The sequence below is a fragment of the Sturnus vulgaris genome, chromosome 11 (assembly GCF_052056855.1).
Source record: "Sturnus vulgaris isolate bStuVul1 chromosome 11, bStuVul1.hap1, whole genome shotgun sequence".
NCBI lineage: Eukaryota > Metazoa > Chordata > Aves > Passeriformes > Sturnidae > Sturnus > Sturnus vulgaris.
Window position 1 is genome coordinate 12,145,993 of NC_142253.1, and position 15,204 is coordinate 12,161,196.

General features: G+C 39.4%; 1 protein-coding gene across 30 annotated transcripts in view; it reads right to left on the bottom strand.

Moving 5' to 3' along the window:
- The window catches only part of SLMAP (sarcolemma associated protein), an 82,459-nt gene extending 67,323 nt beyond the window's left edge, over nucleotides 1-15,136 (bottom strand). For 12 of the 30 annotated variants that reach the window (XM_088171473.1, XM_088171496.1, XM_088171488.1 and 9 more), the window contains exons 1-2: nucleotides 15,067-15,134; nucleotides 13,612-14,963 (exon numbers count right to left, since the gene is read on the bottom strand). In XM_088171473.1, the coding sequence (XP_088027599.1) occupies nucleotides 13,612-13,809 (198 nt within the window). In that variant the 5' untranslated portion in view covers nucleotides 13,810-14,963; nucleotides 15,067-15,134. Of the gene's footprint in view, nucleotides 1-13,611; nucleotides 14,964-15,066 lie in introns of all 30 variants that reach the window. The other 18 variants (XM_088171489.1, XM_088171493.1, XM_088171497.1 and 15 more) reach the window with 5 other exon arrangements.
- Between the last annotated feature and the right edge of the window lie 68 nt (nucleotides 15,137-15,204).

Sequence of the window (15,204 nt, forward strand, 5' to 3'; positions counted from 1 at the left end):
AGTCACAATTAAAAACAGGTGAAGTGCTCAACAGCAGGTGTCTCAAATATGGCAGAAAGACAGCACACTCCTCACTAACAACAGTCTTATATAAAGAGCTGAAACTATTTTTCCTAAAATCTTTCATGGAAGATGAGCCATCTTCCAACTACATGACTAGTTCAATAGAAAAATTAAAAATATCTGTCTGCTCTGGAAATACTTCAGTACAAATACAGCTCCTCACAACTGCCATTCCTGTTCTACTCGTAGCAATGGCTCTTTTCAACATGCTAAGAATATTTTAAGTAAGCATCTTTAAAAATTAAATACTCTAACAGCACAACACAGAAAATCACCAATAAAAGCTTTGTTACCTTAAATGATAACTGTAACGTTTACGATCATTTTTCAATAGCGCAAGACTCTGCTCTTTGGGCATCTGCACTTAAAGGTACAAGTAAATTTGAAAAGGAGAAGTAGCAATACATGTTTCCCGTTGGTTTTTCTTTTTTTTTTTTAAAGGGCAACTTGCAATCTCGAGTGTGCAATTGTCACTTCAACTGCTATTCAGTTTCAGTATTCCCTTCTCTATCACTTGATCCACTAGTAACACTGATCCCCTTGTATCTATCCCATCCTTGTAGAATTTCCCACACAAACTCCCTGGTATCTTCAGTATTCAGTGCTCTTCTCACCCAATTGTTTATCCCCAGTCCAGCCTCAATGCTGGTAAGAAGTTCACCTCAGCACTTCTCCAAAGTGACTATAAAGATGTGCTTCCTGCCCTCACAGCATCTGAGCCCTGAAAGCCCCTTTCCATGGCTACCAGGCTCAAACCAGAGCAAGTGACCTGAGAACTGGCGGCTTGTATTTACAAAGAATGAGAAATAGAAGAATAGAAGCAGAAAGGTTTCTTCCAGCCTTTCATTGCACTCCTCTTTCCCCTGCTTTTCCTCTCTTTAGCCCCTAAATCAACTCATGTCTGGCTGCTCCATCACCATACATACTCAAAGCCACTTGGACAGGAGAGGAAGGCAAGGTGCACAAAGCTGGCATTTTAGCACTTGTTTGTACTTGGGAGAAAGGGACAGTAGCAAGGAGGAAAGAAGCAGTTGGGATTACTTACAGACTCCAGTGGGGAAGCATTGTGAAAAACACCTAACTCTTAAAAATCTGCAATTTTTTTCATCCCAAACCTGGAAGGAAGACAGCATCAACATCATAGAGGACAAACAAGGGAGCTAAAGTCTAAGTTTAGTTGTTTTATGAGTGGCCCAAGTGTGGGAATTAACACGAGAAGAAGGATAGGATGAATGATGGAGCAGTTATGCAGAAGAGCTAATATTAGAAATACTCTGTGCACCCATAACCTTTTCTGCCATAGATTTGTTCTTATTTCTTCAGTTTTGTCAAACACCTTCCTAAGAATCAGTATTTTGCACAACACTTAATTTTTCACCTTCTCAACTAGAAAAAGTAAAGGGAATTTAATTCCAACCTGAAGTATCACATTTCCTAATGGTAATATGCATACATTAAAAATAAAAGGAAGTTACTACCCAGCAATTGACAAAACCACAATATAGAGAGGAACTCTCTGCTACAAAGGCTTTAGGCCTCGAGAGGATCAGCTAATTGAAACAAGGAACAGTCTCTAATGTTGGGGTTCACTGTGCTTTTTTGCTGCCTATTCCATTTCACTCTTCCTGTTCAATTAGACTGCCTAATGGTGGCAAGAGCATCATGCTCTAAATAAGTATTACCACCAACGTTTTCATCAACATGTAGGTTCAGTGACCTTGGATTTTCTAAAGTACATTTTCACTGCACAATGTAAGCTGACAAGACTTGGTTCTATGCTATTTGCTTCAGTTGTTCTGTCAAAGGTACTAGAAAGCATGGAGGAACACAAATCGATAGTGTAGAAAGTACCTTTTAAATTGGAACAAAATCCTGCAAAAGAATAGAACTGAAACTGAAAAGCAAGAGTTCTCTCTGAACTGCAGTTCTGAGTTTTGCAGCAAATAATAAAGACTCTATATTCCACCACAGTCTTCAAAATGCAGTTTCTCATTAGCATTGTGGGAAAATACAAGTCATGCAGGCTTTCTGCTATGGGACATGTTTAACAGCTCTACCCAAGCAGAAAAAACCTATTAACACCTTTATAAAGAACAGTTATCCATGCCTATTCTCCAGAACCTACCACTCTAATACTTGAAAAAAAGGAACAACTCAAGTTATTTAAATGATAATGTTCTCAAAACTTATAAGTTGGGCTTCATACACTGCTAGCATGTTAAACAAGTATGTAAATTATCATAATCCTGACATTTAAATGATAATACCCTTACTGTGCCTCAAGTGCAGGCAGGTATCTAAGTGTTTTACACTGTAAACAAGCCACATTTAACTGAATTTACCACTTGTGATTATATAAAATAAATATACAAGATATTCCTCTCATCATAATCCTTCTTCAAGCAAGGTCACAGAGCTCTTTCCAAAGGACTGTTTATCAAAGCAGATAAACTTTCTCCTCCCTCTTTTAAGATGCCAGCAAACAACGCTCATACTTCAAAGGCTGCATTAAAAAGGCAAGTACAGCTCATAGTCTTTCAAATGCTCAGAAATACAAGGCATGAGGGGGGAAAAAAGGAGCTCACCTCCACCAGCCTAAGTCTACACAGCATATGGATAAACCAAAAGAACCCTGCAAAGATGGCCCTCAGACCTGCTCATGGACACAACTGATTAAATGCACTCCTGACAGTTGTTTGAACAAATGCAGTGTACTAACAACTACCTGACTTTGTAGTCACTTACTGCTGGTGTGCTTTTCTTCCACTGAAATGGGACATTTCATCAAGAATTATTAAAAGCACTGACAGAAATTATTTTGCTTTGGAATATAATAACAACAACTACTACTATTACTACTATGCTAGAAGCCCAAACCCAAACAAGTGGAAGATGTCCCATCCTTGGAACTGTTCAAGGCCATGTTGGATGGCACTCTGAGCAACCTGGTCTAGTGGGAGGTGTCCCTGCCCACAGCAAGGGTGTTGGAGTTAGATGATCTTTAGGGTTCCTTCCAACACAAATTATTCTGTGATTCTCTGATCAGTAGAAGGTTAATCCTGTCCACTCCTGTATCATCTCCAGCTTCATGGAAAGGAAACCCCAGAGCAGGAGTTACATGGGTCGAAAATTACAAAAAAGACTGAATTGAATTTTTCATATTTGACTCAGCACACACTCTTGAGTCCTTTTTCATGTCCTAGCAACTATATTGTCACTGCTAATATTAAATTTTAAAAAAAGTTGGCCCCTTGCTATGTTCCAAAATATTTGTTTTTCTTGTAACTCTTTTTACCACATTATTTGCAAATTCAAGCAGAACTTTCCAAAAGTCACAACTTCTTCTCAGATAGAAGAGACTGTACCTAGAAAGCTGATTTGCCTCAAATGCAAATTTTGAAATAAAAATGCATGTTGACTGTGTTTGTAAACACAACTAAACTTCAAGGTTAAAACATTTTCTGTGCATATATGATCACAAATTCACATTTTAAAATCCTGCCACTACAATTGTCCCATGAAAAAGAATACTTGAGACACCTCAGCATGAGTGTAGCACTTGAAAAAAATTATCTCTTCCCAATGTCTACAAGTATAACCAAGCACTTACTATTTCTTAAATCCTTCGATTGTCTGAAAAGTTTTGCTCTGGACAAGACAGAACAGTCTCCACTGAGCTTTGCTTACCTGTATAATAACTGTCTGAAGCAATATTGAAAGCAGAATGGTTTAACATACTTTCTAGATTTGAGGCATAACTCCAGCAAGCAGATCCAGTCACTGAAATAATGTTACAAGATTACAGGTACCCTAACATTAGACTCAAAACTACACCTTCATAAAAGGCTTTTAAGGATATTACAAAGCAATTATTTACAAAACAGCAATTATAAAAGAATATGCATACTGCAAGTTTAAACCATAACACACAAAGACAGTACAAGTTCCAGATCTCAAAGAGTAGTAGTCATGAAGATCCTTTAGTATTAGTTTATGAAACTCAGATCATCATCTAAAATTTATCCAGCGACACTTATCCTGGGAAGGCTCAACATTAAGTTGTGTGGGAAAGGAAGGAAGGAAAATGAGCACACTTGGATTTGATAACCAGGGCAGACCAAAATAATCCTTCTTACCTGCACATCTGCATACATAATTGTTCAACTGCAGGCACATTTACACTGACCTGTGAAGCAGGCAAAATGCCAGAACAGAGTGACCTAAGGAGCCCCCAGGAATGCAATCCAGGTGTCCTAGAGTGGCTCAGAGAAAGGACAACTGCGTTGGTGCAGCGTTTGGCCTACCTAACCCTTCCCAAGCCCACTTCTGGAACATGGGGTCAGGGAAGGTCAATCTGCAGCTAGAATGTAGATCTGCATTAAATTGATCAGGAAGCAATATGCTGCAACAGGATGGATGTACAATCTGTGCTGATCTCAGTCAGTCGGGCAGCATGTGTACACAGATTCAAAATCAAAACATGCATTTTGAAAGGAAGGTTGTCCTTGTGTGCTGATGCAATGCATTTGTTCAAGTACAAAAACCTCCAGAAACATTTTCTTCTCTGTTTCTGTGGAAGTTAGAAGTTATCTAGATGCAGCACACATACTTTTAACTTTCTAATTAAGAGTCATTCATAAATGCAACCAAAGATCAGAATGACGCCATGGGTAAAGAGCATTCAAATAGACTTAGAGCACCCACATGCCTTTCCGTGTTACAGCTAACATATTATTAATAGAAATAGCAGCCTATCACTTCTTCCCTTAATTACACAGGAAGGGCTCTGTTCATAGACCAAATCACTGGCCTTCACTGTCACTGACAACATTTATACACTACCAAAGCTCTGCTTAAGCAGCACAACCAGCAGCTTTACCTAACGTTGAATAGCTACAGTGACTGCAAAAACAACCAACCCTTTCCATGACAATTTGTATTGCTGGCTTTCTCCTACACGTGCTGGAATACGCAGTCTATGAAAAGTCCTCAAAGAGGAAGACAGAAAAAAAAAAATTTCCCCTTTGAGTTCTTAAAAAGGAAGTAGTGGTTGACAGCTGTAAGTGAAAGTGTTGTATTATTTCCACCCTTAAGGAATTAGGAGTGGAAGTAGGAACATTGTTATGCCATTAATTTAGCTTCTTTTCCTCCAGAAATTCTTTTAAAATTTACCTGACATGTTTTGGTGGCAATTTTAAGTTACATTATATAAGAAGTGTTCCAGGTAAGCATAATACTAAATTCCAACTATATATACATATACTGGAAATTAGAAACATAACTTAAAACAGCAACACAGGCTAATCTACCAGCTAATATGCCTGACACCAACCTCGGAAGCTTATTTCCTGGCAGGGATTAATTCTGTACACAAAATCCTCTACCAAGTCCATAAGCAACCTCAACACACGAGACCTGCTGTAGACCAGCAGACTGGGCAATCTCCTGAGGTACACACCAACCTTAGTTATCCTCTGTCAGTTCATCCATGTCATAGCATTTGTTGTCCTTGTTCACAGTACTGTAACTTCCCTCAAAGTAGGTACCACCCTAACTACTTAATGACCTAAAGTTCCAGAACCCAGAGAAACAAAAGAAACTTCATCAAACTTATTCTTTTTCCCTTAAAAAGTTAATATCGACATAACCTTAAAAATCCTCTGGCATCTAGCAAGAGGAATCCCTGTAATGATAAGAAAACAAAGAGTTACCTAGAGAGATTGCAGACCTGCAAAAACAACATGGCTGCAGAAAGGATTCTTTCCTTCTTTTCTTCACAGATATAAAAAAATAAAGCTCATTTTTTTACTAACAGAGTACAAAACATGAAGAATGACAAAAAATTCATTATGCCTCCTGAAAGTTTTCAGATTCTTCAGGCACCTGGAAACAGTAGGTATAAGTGCAAAATCCAGCAATGCCAGAATAAAATCACAAGTAATACTACAGAAACTGATTTGCCATTCTATTGCCCATAAGTTCTGGCATAACTATCACAGCTAACAACGAAAAAAAAAAAAAAAAAAAAGAGAGAATGACAGTTAATTGTGCCACGAGTTACTGGGAAAGGTCACCAGGATATTAAAAGGCAGAAAGGTAGGCAGGCTAAATGCTCAGCTTTGCAGAACCAAGAGATCTGGCTTCTTACCTATATAATTAAGCATTAATCATGGGGTGGGGTTAAACAAGCAAAAAAAATCACTCAGGGAACATCGATACTATGGCAAAGACTGAGTTTTAGACAAATCAAGGTTTAAAGCTCATCTTTTTTGTTCCAAAAAAGGAACAACTTTGGAAACGTTCCATTTAAGAGCAAAAACTCCCATATCAGATAAGACTAATGACATATGCAGACAGCAGCAGCCAGTACCAAATGTCTTCAAAAGAACTTGCTGTACAAATATCTATCTGGCCCACTGCAGAGCTTTTCATCCTGGATTTGAAACATAACATTTCTATTCCTCCCTTTAAGAAGGGCATTGCTCAATACATGGTTACAAGCAACCATAACTTTTCTATCTTAAGCTCTTGCATTTATTTTATTTTTATGGAAGAAATACTAAAAGAGTAATTATGATAATATGCAGCACTAATAACTTAATTCTTAGGTTTCTATTCAATATTCTCTTAGCACAAACACAAAAGGTCACCCTTCTGTTCTTACATAGTTTTTGTATGCTTTCTGTATTGAAGACTTGCTGTAATAAATATTTTCAACACATTTAAATTATCATGGGAAAACTAAAACTAAACAAGATATTCCTACTGGGGAAAAACTCACTTTAACAGTAGCACAATACTGTCAGTATTTTTTGTATTTAGTTACAAGTTCTCCTATTTTACACTATTAGGACATTTGCAGTTGACCCTATTTCATTGTCAATTCTTCAGTCTTTCCACAGTTGGTTCATATTATTTTATGACCTAAAAGTTCTATGAATAGCCTATCTTTCCTTTCAGTTCAACTGTCAATAATGTAATGTTCCTTAGCTCTGCAAAGATCTTATAAATTGCTCATGCCCTAAACTACCTTTGACTAATCCCTGTACTTATTACCTTTATTTTTTACAAAAGTAAAAAAATAAAACAAAAAAACCCCAAATAAAACAAAACAAAAGGTCAAACTCCCGCTAGCATTTTCTGTGTTTTTCCACTCAACTATAGTGTTACTACAGGATTTTGGACTTTCTATTATAAGCCTGCTGGAAATTCATCATTTATTTATACTTTCTCAAGACTGAAATAAACTCTTAGGCATTGCTCAATTACACACAAGTCTGGTACAACACAACAGGAAAATTGTATCCAATTAATTGTCTGGCTCCAGCACCATGATTTTCCTTTTCAAGAAGGAAACTGTTCTGGGCCTCTGGCAGAGATATGTCTTCTTGCAAGATGATTCAGTCCAACCCATCTCTGTGCCTGATGTTCCCACTCCTAGAGCAGACTGAAAAAACACTTGCCTATATTCAACAAAAATGTGACAATGCTGAACCTTCTTCCAATAATTCTGCCACATGCAGAAATGTTTCTGGAAAGACAGACAAGTTGGGAATATTAATGCATGGTCACAGCAAGATCTAACAAAATTCAGAGCTCTTGGATAATCCAACCTCTCAGCAAGTGAGCAACATTAACAGGAAGCAAGTATTGATGTGATTCAAAAGAAAGTCCAGAGACAACAAATAGTCATATAATTTAGCAGCAATAGACTATAAAATTGCTAGCTATAGAGATGGAGACAGCATTCTTCCTTCCTCTTCACTGTCCTGACTCCACACTTCACGTTATCTATTAAAAGAAATTCCAAAACCCAAAATGGAGCAAAACAGCTGAGTATGTATCAACACATTTTGCAGAATTCTAGCTAGATCAGACTCAAATCAACACAAGCAAAGTAGCACAGTGACACAGACACTCCTCATCCACAGGGCCCTTTACAGCATACATAAATTCAATTACTTTCATTAGATAAATAAGGAAATGATGCTGTCACATTTATTAAGAAAAACGAGAAGATCAAGACAAATTAAAGTATTTCTCCAGCACCATGTAAATCCACCTGCAAACGATCACTGGATTGCCCAACTAACATATAAAAAAGCAAAAATCAAGAACAATTTTATATAATCAAAGTGTAGGGAAGCAAGATATTGCATTTATAAGCCTGGGACCAGGAGCAAACCCCAACCATCCCATAAGAGATCTAAGGAAAACACATTTATTGGCCTTCATTCCAGCTAAGTAACCTGATTCATTTGAGGTTTGTAAAAATTCATTGCAAATACAAAAGGGATTTTTGTTTGTTTTTAAAGTCTAATCAATGTGTTGGTGTTCCTGGCTCAGGATAGATGCAGCATGACTGCAATGGATCAGTTCCAAGAATTACAGTATTAACTCTGCAGCAGTGGCTCTAGATGGTATCTCTGCAGGGAAATCCTTGTCAGCACTGACTTACCTCTACTATAAATGGCTGCCCGCACTCCTACACTGGCTCCTAAAATCATGGTGCTCAAGTTTGTCAAAAGCAAGAGCTCCCTATCCCATCCTATTCTCATCATCATGTCAGTATAAAATTGGATGGTTCATTCAAGGTGAAAAGCAGTTACATAAAAATATTAACAGGTGTATGTAAGGGCTGCCTGGCATCACCCTCTTACCAGAAGCACCTAAGCACTGGAGTTTCACCTCAGTGCATTACAGCAATCCCAGGTCAGTCCCCCAGGGCACTTGGAACAAACATTCAGTGTTTGGAAGATGTCTCCACTGCAGACTGTAAGCATACAGCAACATCAAGAGTACTGGAAAATAAAACATCTGTTCATCCCTCGGACAACCTAACAGAAAGCTGAAAAGATATAAGACGAAAAAACAAATAACAGACATGGTATCTATCGAAATAAGTGCTACTGATACACGGGAAACTAAACATCCTTTACATAGATCAACATTAAATAGGGAAGAGTATCACACAGGATTCTCTACTGGAAACAGGAGGAAAAAAAATGTCCCAGTAAAATCCTGCAATTCCAAATATCATTTTTCATATCCCACTTAGTTTTTTAAGATAAATTTACTAAAATACTTCTAAACAAACAGAACGTCCAAAGAAAATGTTCTGTGCTTTCCTGAAACATGCCAAGTTCTTGATATCCACAAAACATTTTATGTAATGTTAAGCAAGTTACATATTTCCTCTCTACTAATTTTGTTTGCTTTCATATCAATTTACTTTTATCCCTAGTACAATACAGCAAAAAAAATCTAATCTCTCAATTCCTGTTTGTCAATGTATTTCTTGCATAAGTGGTCCAAAATCAGATGCACTATGCTGGACAGGGCCTAATAAGCTGCAAGGGTTTCTTCCTTTGCAAGTGCAGCCCTGAGGCTCCTGTCTGCCCCTTCACTCAGCACAGCCAGTGGACAAAAGCGCTGCCCTCGAGCAGATCAACTCAGCCCCACCACACCAACACTCACGGGCTTGGTGTCATCCCAAACACAACCAGAGCAAACTCCACTGGGTCCTTCAGCTCACGTTCAATTGGCTGTACCTCTGGGCTGGCTGTTCCGAGTTGTTGGCTTTGGTATGATTGGTTTGGGTTTTCTTCTTGGATTTTTGGTTGGTTCTTTTGGGGTTTGGTTTTTGAGGGTTTTATTGTGGGGGAAAATCTGTTTTGTGGTTTTTTTCTTTAAGTATTTTATAGTATTTTTATCTCACATATTTTAAGTCTAGAAGCCATAATGCACAACGTTAATGAATTTCATTTACTATTATAGAGACTAGGGGTTTCAATATACTAGTTAGCATTTCTGTCACCAAGATATGAATGTGCTCAACTCATATCCACTTTGAATTAAATGAAAACAATAGCATTAGCTACCATTAACACAGCAACTTGTGCCTACATTTCTTTTGTCAGTTATTAAAAGTGACCAGTTCTTTAGAGTGCTTTTTATCTAAGAAAATGCGTTATTTTTCAGTTTCTCAGAGCCTTTGGTAAACTCTAGCAATTAACTCCCTATAATAGGTACTTATAATAGCAGCTCACAACAATCTCAGGCACTGAATAATTCCAGATTTTGAAAACCTGGATATCTGTTCGGAAGCTTGAGGTTTCTACAAAGAGCTTCTACAACATCTGTCAGAAGCATTTCAGCCTGGAAGTGACATACAAATTCTCAAAGGTCTTCCACTTGCTTATTTTTAGAAATGTAAACAAAACCCAAAAAAACAAGTTTAAGATTATTTCAGTTACACAATTTTTAAGAGTTTCTTCTCATATGCAGTGATTTGAGCTGAACAAACACTTAAATTTTCTGAACTATAGCCCACTTTTTCTCTTGCTTTGATTCACACTTTTTGGAACACTCTCTGCTCAGCACAACATCTTCTTCCTACATATCTAGTGAGTCACTTTTTCAGGCACCTCTAAAAAAACCCAGATTCATTAACTTATAATTACTAAAAAAATAAAATTAATTCTAATTATAATATTCCAGTGTTATCATTGCATGAAAAATTCACTAGTTAACTAGGAGTTATTACACTGTATCTATAAACACAGGCAGGAAGAGGCATTGCATTAGTTGTCTACAAAAATATTACTATGCACAGAAAAAGTACAGATAATCACATCACCATCTCTTTCCATCTTTATCATACACATATTTAGGCTTACACATTATGTTTAAAATATTTTAAAGAGCAAATCCAACTTTAAGTACCTTCTTTTAATTGCTATGTATTGGTAATCTTGAAAACGTATTCTATTTTCATCCTTAATAATGCTGGTGTTACATAGACATTATCTCCCTGGGCAAATAACTTTTTCTATGCATAATTAAAATGTCTTTATACAAAGTAAACATTCACATCTTTCAACTGTAAGTAACATGTTATCTTCAGCTTAGTCTACATATTTCAGCTTATACCTTCCTCTGCCTTAGGAAAAACCTTCTGTACTACTTTCCTTGGCATTGCTTAACGATGCTCCCTCTCTTCAGAGTCTACTCCTATTTACAGATAATACTCACAAAATTGTTTACAGACTACATAGTTAACAGGATCACTCACATGATTCACTAAACAAAATAAAACTCCAAGCCCTCATGAAAAAAAAAAAGAGTACTAGAATGTAACTGAAAGGCAGCTCAAAAGGCAGCACAGATACTAGACTGAGTGACTGGTAATGCCTGAAATTGCCATTGCCCAAGTCCACAAGTTATGAAAGCCAGTAGTTCGTTAGTAGTTCCCGATCATTCATGAACTATTTTGAAATATCTGAAGGCTTTTCTCAGTACTAAATTAACATTTGAAGGTCTTTCATCTTTCAAAAACCCCAGAATCGATAAATGTCCTATATATAAGCTTCTAAGAAATGTTTACAAATACTCTGACAAAGAGAATTTGTGCAGGTTTAAATATAGGTCATTGATAGGATAATGACAATTTCCTAAATGAGATGTGCTTATTAGCAGTTATGTAAACAATGATAATAGATGATCCCGCATGTAAATGTTCTGGCATAGCTTTATGGTTTTGCTTGTACTTTGAAAACACCACAGAATTTTTTAAGTCGTTCTTGTGATTCAAGATGAAGCCTGTATTTATCAGTATCTTCCACCTGCCTTTTCACAACAGCATTTGATACCTATTATCTCTAATGGTACATTTCCCCCTCCCTGCCAACTGTCTCACAATTTACCATTCAGATACTCAGCCAGATGAAAAGCCAGTTCATATAGACAGCAAACAAGCACAGAATCTGAAATTCTCCACACAGCCACACTTGTCTTTAAACCTTTTACAACACCACATCTAACATGTGATAGGAGTAGATTCCAGGGCTTGGTCCCAAACCCGTTCTTTAGTTGTTTACCATGGCTACAGATGCCCACCTTGGCAATATTCATCACACTTCTGTCAAATCTTCACATGATGTTATCTCAAGAACTATCAAATACAATCCTCTAATTTACTACTACTACTAAGTTCCTACTTTGAAATAGATAAATAAAACGAGTAAGCATATAAATTTTCTCCTACAGAAGTCAAAGCTAACTGAAATTTAAAAACAAACAAAAATCCTCATAGCTGATGGTTTTTGAGCTTGTCTATCAGTTAGCAGACTTGCTCAATACTCACTGCTTTGTTAAATTAACTATCTTGAATACGACAGACTATTTGTAACCATAATAGAGCACGTGCAGGTCCTAAAATCTTTATAAGTCGTATGAAATGTTGATAAAAAGCTATATGATAATACTTTCTAATTTAAAAGCAGCACAACAAATTGGAACATTTTACTTACTTTGTTGAGTCAAACAAGAAAGGTTAAAGACAAAACTTACACTGAAAGTATTTCAAGCACTCAAGTTTTCTAGAATCCAAGAACGCACATCACACACTCTTTAGAGCCAAAGCAAGATGCTTAATGAAACATTTAATACAGATAGCAGTTTGCACAATTACCTGCAGGTAACTTGAAAGCCATGCCATAATCCAGCCTTAAGAAATTAAATGCTTGTCTTGTCCCATCATGTCCAAGTATTGCATAACATAGGATAATTAACAATGGAAGGTTTAAGAACTTTGACTGCGTTGTACTGCTCCTCATGCTGTGTCATACTACTCAAAAAATCTGCATGAATTGCAGACCATGTTATTCTTAAAATCCAGAGCTACGCTGACTGCATTTCATAGGAGGACTTGGTGTGAAGCTAAAAACCAGCTGAATTAGAACATGTTACGATCTAGAGCATAACATGAAAATATTTGGAAAAAAAATACAGTGTTGAGCAACTGTAGCCTGCCCTTTGTTAATTTTTCGCTGGATATTTGAAATTAACTTGACAGTCATTAAGTAAAACAACTTTACTTGTCCCAGTTCAATCCCTAGTGGTCAAAACACGCACTACAGGACCCGTCAATTTTACTTAACAAGACTGCCAGATTTGTGAGGGGAACAGTTAAGAACACAAGATGTATTTTAAAACCATTATCACTAACAGTAAGACTGTACCATGAATGCCACCCATTACCCTCCTGTTGGCAGTAATAAATCTTCTATCAGAACCAAACAAAATACTACACAAAATTTCAAAAACACAAGTAGGACGAGTGCCAAAAAAGCACAGTATCTTTTTAAAATCCATTTTTCAACGCTCCTCACAATCAATTTTCATACACCAATACAAAAGTAATTTCTCTGCATTTGAAAAAAATACTATTACACCACTCTATCAATACAATGCCCTTTCACATTTGAATGACTCACCTCAAAACCGCCTATTTCCAGTAATAAATGAGACACATGCAAGTCCTTCAGTACTATAACAATTTTCAAGTGTTAGTTTTATACACTTTTCATAATATTCAAAGTTTCTGCTTAGCAAGAAATTACCAACTTACCTGGAAAGTTACCACTTCAAATCTTACTCCTGCCCTATGCAGCCACATTTATTACAGCAAACCCAGAGCGATACGCAATCTACAGGGACTTGCTAAAACAAAAGTGCAGTTTCAGTGTTTTTAAATAAACACCTTACCTTGCCTGTCTTGTGATCAAACCAGACAAGAGCATGGTTCCTGGACAGCACCTTGCAGTCAAACGTGGCATTGTTCTGGGCTGGCCGGCAGCGAGCCACGGAGCGGCCGATCTTGACAGGCTCGTCCAGGTAGACATGACGCTCCTGAAACGGGTGGGAGTTCGGGCGGCAAGTGAAGATGGCCAAGGCTGAAGGCATCGAGGACAGATTGTGGTTGCCACACCAACCAGAGATGAAGAGAGCCTCTTCTGATGCAGACTGTCCTCCACAATTTTTAAAACACCTCCACAGCAACTTAAAGCAGGGCAAATATTATCGTATGAGAGGCCTAACAACTCATTGTTTCAGTGTGTAAACTAATTCTGGCAATAATCCAGTGAAAAAATCTCATTATGTCTTTTAATAATATCAGCAGTGGCCCAAAATAAGTCTAAAACGTACAACTTTCAATTCATCCTCTGGAAGAATAGGAATAAGCATCTGATTCCTTCAGAGAGAAGCAAAGGCCCCGTGAAAGAAGGATACAATGTCTTAAATCCAAGTAGATGAGTCATACAAGTACTTTTGTTTGTAACCTCAACTGCCTTCTTTCCCCCCCCCCTTCCGTAAACAACACTGACCAAAAGTCTGACCAATGCAACATGGAAGCAAGGAAAGGTTTAGGGAAGGGGAATGAAGGAGGAAGACTAGCGTCCTCTCTCACACGGCACAGATCAGGAACTGGAAGGTGAATATAAAGCCCTCGCTCCACAACAGGGACCTATCGGTTCACCCAGCAATCCGCATTTCACCATCTTCGTGTGTTAAACGCCAGCAGAATAGGTGGTCCTCGATTTACGACGGAGTGCGAGAGCTACACTGTTTTTCTCCCCTCCACCAGATAAAGCTGAACCGGTCTACAGCTTCTGGGAGCCGCTCAGATAAGGAACTTGATAAGGCATGGAGAGGCTCCCAACTCGCTTCTCCCGGGGACAAACCAACGCGTGGGAAGGGCTCCTGGGGCCGGCCTGCGAGGTGCCCTGACAGGTCGCTCCCCGGCGGTGGCTCTGGCTGGCGGCGGGCTCGGTGTGCGTCCCTCGGCGGCGGCTCCGCAGGGGCGGGCAGCGGGGGCTGCCCCGGGAAGTGCCCGCCAGGAGCCCCCGGCGCGGGGCGCGGCGGCGGCGGCTCCGCTCAGCCCCTCCGCAGGTGGCTGCGCATGAGGCGGGCCCGCTGCGCACCCCCGCGCTCTCCGCCCGCCCAGCGCGGCTCCCCTGCCCCGGCGGCGGGAGAGGCCTGGCGGCCGGGCCCGGGCGCTCCCGCTCGGTCGCTCTGCCGGCTCAGGCGGCCACCAGCCGCGGGAAGTTTCCTCCAACCTGCGGGGCCCAAAACAAACCGGGTCAGGCGCGTCTCTCAGCGCGTCCCTCCGCGTCTCCTCGGCCCCGCGGGCGGCACGGGGTGCGCCCCGCTCCCCCTTACCTTGCGCGCAGCCGCCGCCATAGCGCCTGGAGCCCTTCCCGGTGTGGCCGCGGCGGCGGGGCCGGGGCAGGGCGGGGCCGGGGGCGGGTAGCGTGCGCACCGGCTGGCCCCGCGCATGCGCCGTGAGCGCGGTGAGGC